At 39.3% G+C, this 4,776-nt stretch overlaps 1 protein-coding gene across 1 annotated transcript; it reads left to right on the top strand.

Moving 5' to 3' along the window:
- Nucleotides 1-1,557: 1,557 nt before the first annotated feature.
- Nucleotides 1,558-4,569, top strand: LOC141671503 (exocyst complex component EXO70A1). The gene is made up of 2 exons (XM_074477778.1): nucleotides 1,558-1,743; nucleotides 2,116-4,569. The coding sequence occupies exon 2, from the start codon at nucleotides 2,206-2,208 to the stop codon at nucleotides 4,219-4,221; it is 2,016 nt and encodes a 671-aa protein (XP_074333879.1). The 5' UTR covers nucleotides 1,558-1,743; nucleotides 2,116-2,205; the 3' UTR covers nucleotides 4,222-4,569.
- The last annotated feature ends 207 nt before the right edge of the window (nucleotides 4,570-4,776 follow it).

The raw sequence follows: 4,776 nt of genomic DNA, 5'->3' as shown, positions 1-4,776 counted from the left end.
TCTCAGCCTCATGAGCCCTGATCCTTTCCTGCACTTCTTGGGGATTCGCCCCTTGGGTGCTTTGAGGGCGTTGGCTTCCATCAGCCATCAGCTCTTTGTCAGCACGCCTCCTTCTTGGGGCTACTTCATCATCCGAAGATTCGGAGTCTCTCTCAGTGTAGGGACCAGAAAATTCCCGATCCTCGGGGATAGGAGTCAAGCCTCGTATGTAGGGGTGCGATTGTCCTCGTGCTTCACTTCGCCCAGCATGTCTGCTTCCTCCAACCTCGGGGTAAAGGGGCATCCCATAAGGGGGTTAGTAGTAACAACAGTTGAATATTCATACCCGACGGGTCGAGAATTCAAAGGTACATGTACTTGTTGAACTTGAAGATTCGTACCTTGAATAGCCGGGGGAATCGTCCATTGTGGAAGAGGTTGAGTTGCCCCTATCTGGGCTTCCCCCTGGGTAGGTGCATAAGTTGAGTGAGGGGGTATCTCCACGGTTGACAAAATCACCTGGGTTGTCCCCGATGGTGTTCCTTCCTCCAGAGCTCTAATTGTTCTCCGTGTTCTCGCCATGGTTGTTGTTGTGCCGTCCCACAGACGGCGCCAAATGTTATGGATTAAAAACTAATATATATAATTGCTGTATTTATTACTAAGGAACGTGAGCTTCGAGGCTCCATTTGACTGCTCTTGTGTTTCGTGACTCAATCTGCCTTAACAAGATGCCTACGTACCTTGCTGATTGCCAATGATCAAGTCAAAAAACGTAGTTCTGATCTGTGGGTTGAGGCCCCTTATATAGATGTGGGAGTCCTTGAATTGGACTTGGTATAGGAGACTTGGTGGTCAAGTCTCTGAATTAGGATGGACTTAGGAGTCCTAGGAAGTAGGAAGCTGATTACTTATCCTATGAGGTTCCTTGGAGGCCAATCTACAAGGATTTATATCCCCACTAAGACTTATCTTAATAGCTGTTTTTCTCCCTTATTAATTAATTACGAAATTAATTAATAATCAGGGTTTTGGGTCTTCTTTGTTCCATCAGGCATGATCTGGTCCATCAGGCCTGATCAATGTGTTAACCTTTTGGTCTGAATATCATACATCTTCTTCTTATTGGGCCTAGCAGCCCACACCTTATATAATCAATGTAATTTTTAATTACACAATCAGGATTTATTTATCCCTATCAATATCCCTAACATCAAAATTATGATAAAATCAACTTGAATACGTGACCTGGAGCTCATAACCTGGCCACTTTAAAATAATATAGCCATCATAATAGGCTAAATAAATTTTTAGTCATCTCAGTGCAAAAAAATTATTTTGAGTATGGTGCATGAAATTAATCAAGTCTTCTAAAAATTGTCGATAATTTTTCGATCAAAAAGAAACTCCGAAGACAAGAAATAGTTGGTAATTTTGATAACCAAACATACCTCCACCTTTTTCCATACTCTGTAGTCATTGTAAAAAAAAAAGGTTGGTCACTAGAAACTCGCAGGTTAATTTTTTAAACTTATAGCAGTTTGATTTATTTATGAACTTATCATTATAGCAGTTTTTAACGGTGTGTAAGAAACACAAGTTAGGGGAGTTTGGTTAACTTTGTTTTAGTTTACTCTCTCTCCCTCCCCCTTAATCATAACCCAATACATACACACACTTTACATCTAAGCCCTTTGATTCATACAGTATATACTTGCAATAAGTAATCTACTTTTCCTCCCACCACCCCCTCACTTAAACACTGTAAGTTTTATGTACTTTCTCTTATCCCCCCACTTCTCTTTTCGAATCTGAGGTGATTATAATTATTAACCTTTTCTTCTTCTTGCATTTACTCTTCCATTTTTATTATTGTTTGTGATATTTTACAAGTTGGGTTTTGAAAAAGTTGCAATCTTTAGCCTTTTGGAGCCATCAATTTTGTGGGTTTTGTGAATTAAGAACTGGGTTGTGTGTAATTTTTGGTTCTTGATTGTGGATACATTTTGTGGGTATTGTGATTTAATAATTGTGTTAGTGCAAATTCATTAATTTTGTAAGATAGTGATTTTAGTGATTGTTGTGGGTTTTAGGTTGTTTATAGTTGGTGATTTTAGTCATTTTTGTGGGTTTTAGGTTGTTTTATGGTTGGTGATTCCTTTTAAAGAATTGTGAATCAAGAAGGGTATTTTGTACTGTCTTTTCGATTTGGGATTTGGTAGAAGAATGGATTCGGTGGAGAAATTGCTAGCTGCTAAGAATTCGTTGAAATTTAGCTTAGAGAAAACTAAGAATTTAGGCGATTCTATTGAGAAATCTGGGCCTAGGTTAGATGAGATCAATCAGAGGTTACCTTATTTGGAAGCTGCAGTTCGTCCAATTCGTGCACAGGAGGAAGCACTTGATGCTGTTGGTGGTCATATAAATCAAGCTGTTGTTCCTGCTGCTGCAGTTCTTAGGGTTTTTGATGCTATTCATGGGCTCGAGAAGTCGTTATCTGATCCTCAATCGGATCTTCCTGGGTATCTTTCGGTGCTTAAGAGGTTGGAAGAGGCTTTGAAGTTTTTAGGGGATAATTGTGAGATGGCAATTCAATGGTTGGATGATATTGTGGAGTACTTGGAGGATTATAAGATTGCTGATGGGAGGTATATTTCGAATTTGAAGAAGGCGTTGAAGTATCTGAGGGAATTGCAGAAGGACGAGGAAAAGGGTCGTCTTGATGGTGGCCTTCTTGAGGCTGCGTTGAACAGATTGGAAAAAGAATTCCGGAGGTTACTAATGGAGCATAGCGTTCCTTTGCCAATGTCTTCACAATCATCTCTTGAAGAACAGGCTTGCATAGCTCCTTCGCAATTACCTGTTCCTGTTATTACCAAGCTGCAGGCAATTCTCGAGAGATTAATCGCAAATAATAGGCTGGAAAAGTGCATTTCTATCTATGTCGAAGTTCGTAGCTCAAATGTTAGAGCTAGCCTGCAGGCACTCAAATTGGATTACCTTGAGATAACCATCTCCGAGTTTAATAATGTACAGAGTATAGAGGGTTACATTGCTAACTGGAGTAGGCATTTGGAGTTTGCAGTGAAGCATCTATTTGAGGCTGAGTACAAACTTTGTAATGATGTCTTTGAACGAATGGGGTTAGATGTGTGGAGAGATTGTTTTGCTAAGATAGCTGCCCAAGCAGGTATGCTTGCATTTCTTCAATTTGGAAAAACCGTTACAGAGAGTAAGAAGGATCCTATAAAGCTACTAAAGCTGTTGGACATTTTTGCATCTTTAAACAAACTGAGATTGGATTTCAACCGCCTTTTTGGTGGTGCAGCCTGTGCTGAAATTCAAAATCTTACTAGGGATCTGATTAAAAGGGTAATTGAAGGATCTTGTGAGATCTTTTGGGAACTCTCAGTTCAAGTGGAACTGCAAAGGGACAGTCCACCTCCAACAGATGGTAGTGTTCCAAGACTAGTGAGTTTTATCACTGATTACTGTAATAGGCTTCTTGGGGATGATTATAAGCCAATCCTGACCCAAGCCCTTGCGATTGAACGGAGTTGGAAGCACGAAAAGTTTCAAGAAAGACTCCTTATCGACGAACTTCTCAAATTAATCAAATCCATCGAGTTGAATTTGGAGACATGGTCAAAGGCATATACTGACCCTTCCCAGTCACATCTATTCCTAATGAACAATCATTGGCACCTCTTTAAGCACTTAAAAGGCACAAAACTTGGGGGCTTACTGGGGGATTTTTGGTTGAGGGAACATGAACAATACAAGGACTACTTTTCTGCCATCTACTTTAAAGATAGCTGGCAAAAGCTTCCAGCACTGTTAAGTAGGGAAGGATTGATTCTATTTTCTGGCGGGAGAGCCACTGCCCGAGATCTTGTCAAGAAAAGACTGAAAGCCTTCAATGAAGCATTTGATGACATGTACAAGAAACATTCAAATTGGGTAATTTCAGACAAAGATCTGCGGGAGAAGACCTGCCAGATTATTGTGCAGGCAATTGTGCCTGTTTACCGAAGTTACATGCAGAACTATGGCCCGCTAGTTGAACAAGATGCAAGTGCCAGCAAGTATGCAAAGTACACAGCTCAGTCATTGGAGCAAACACTTCAGTCCCTTTTTCTACCAAAACCTGCAAGATATGGCAGTTTTAAAGCTGGGCGGTCTAGTGGGAAATTTAGTAATGTGGTTACTGACCAGTATCAGGCTGCAGTAACAAGTGCATGACTGCTTCTTGTATAGTAGATGGATAAAGCCGGACATCATATATATCTTTGCTTGGATGGTGAAGTGGCACTGGGAACTCGCTAATTTAAGATCTACATGATAGTGATGTTACTATAATAACTTCAGAAAGCTTGGTGTGACAATGGAAATGTACCTTAGTAAAGGTACATTTGTGGAATATATATTATTGGTTAATAGTTTCTTTTGAATTTATAATCATCAATTTTATTTCCATTCTCTTTAGTAAGTAGTCGTAAGAGGTAGAATGTAGAAATCCTTGTAATGCCTTAGATTTTTAATTGAATTATATTATGTATAGTGCTCCTAGAGCTCTATAATTTATTTAAACTGGTTGCTCATCTTAAACTTAAAAAAGTAGTTTGAATACTGAGAATGATATTTGCTATTTGGGATGACTTGGTTATTACCTTAGTATTGCGGCAATGAGCGGAACATGTTTGAGAATTAAAAAAAGGTTGTACATTTTTATTTCATTGCACTTTAGTTAGTTTTTTTGCATGTCTTTGTTTTACTTCCTTGCTTTGTTAATTGTTT

The sequence above is a fragment of the Apium graveolens genome, chromosome 7 (genome assembly GCF_009905375.1).
Source record: "Apium graveolens cultivar Ventura chromosome 7, ASM990537v1, whole genome shotgun sequence".
Taxonomy (NCBI): domain Eukaryota; kingdom Viridiplantae; phylum Streptophyta; class Magnoliopsida; order Apiales; family Apiaceae; genus Apium; species Apium graveolens.
This window is presented reverse-complemented; position numbering and strand designations above follow the sequence as displayed.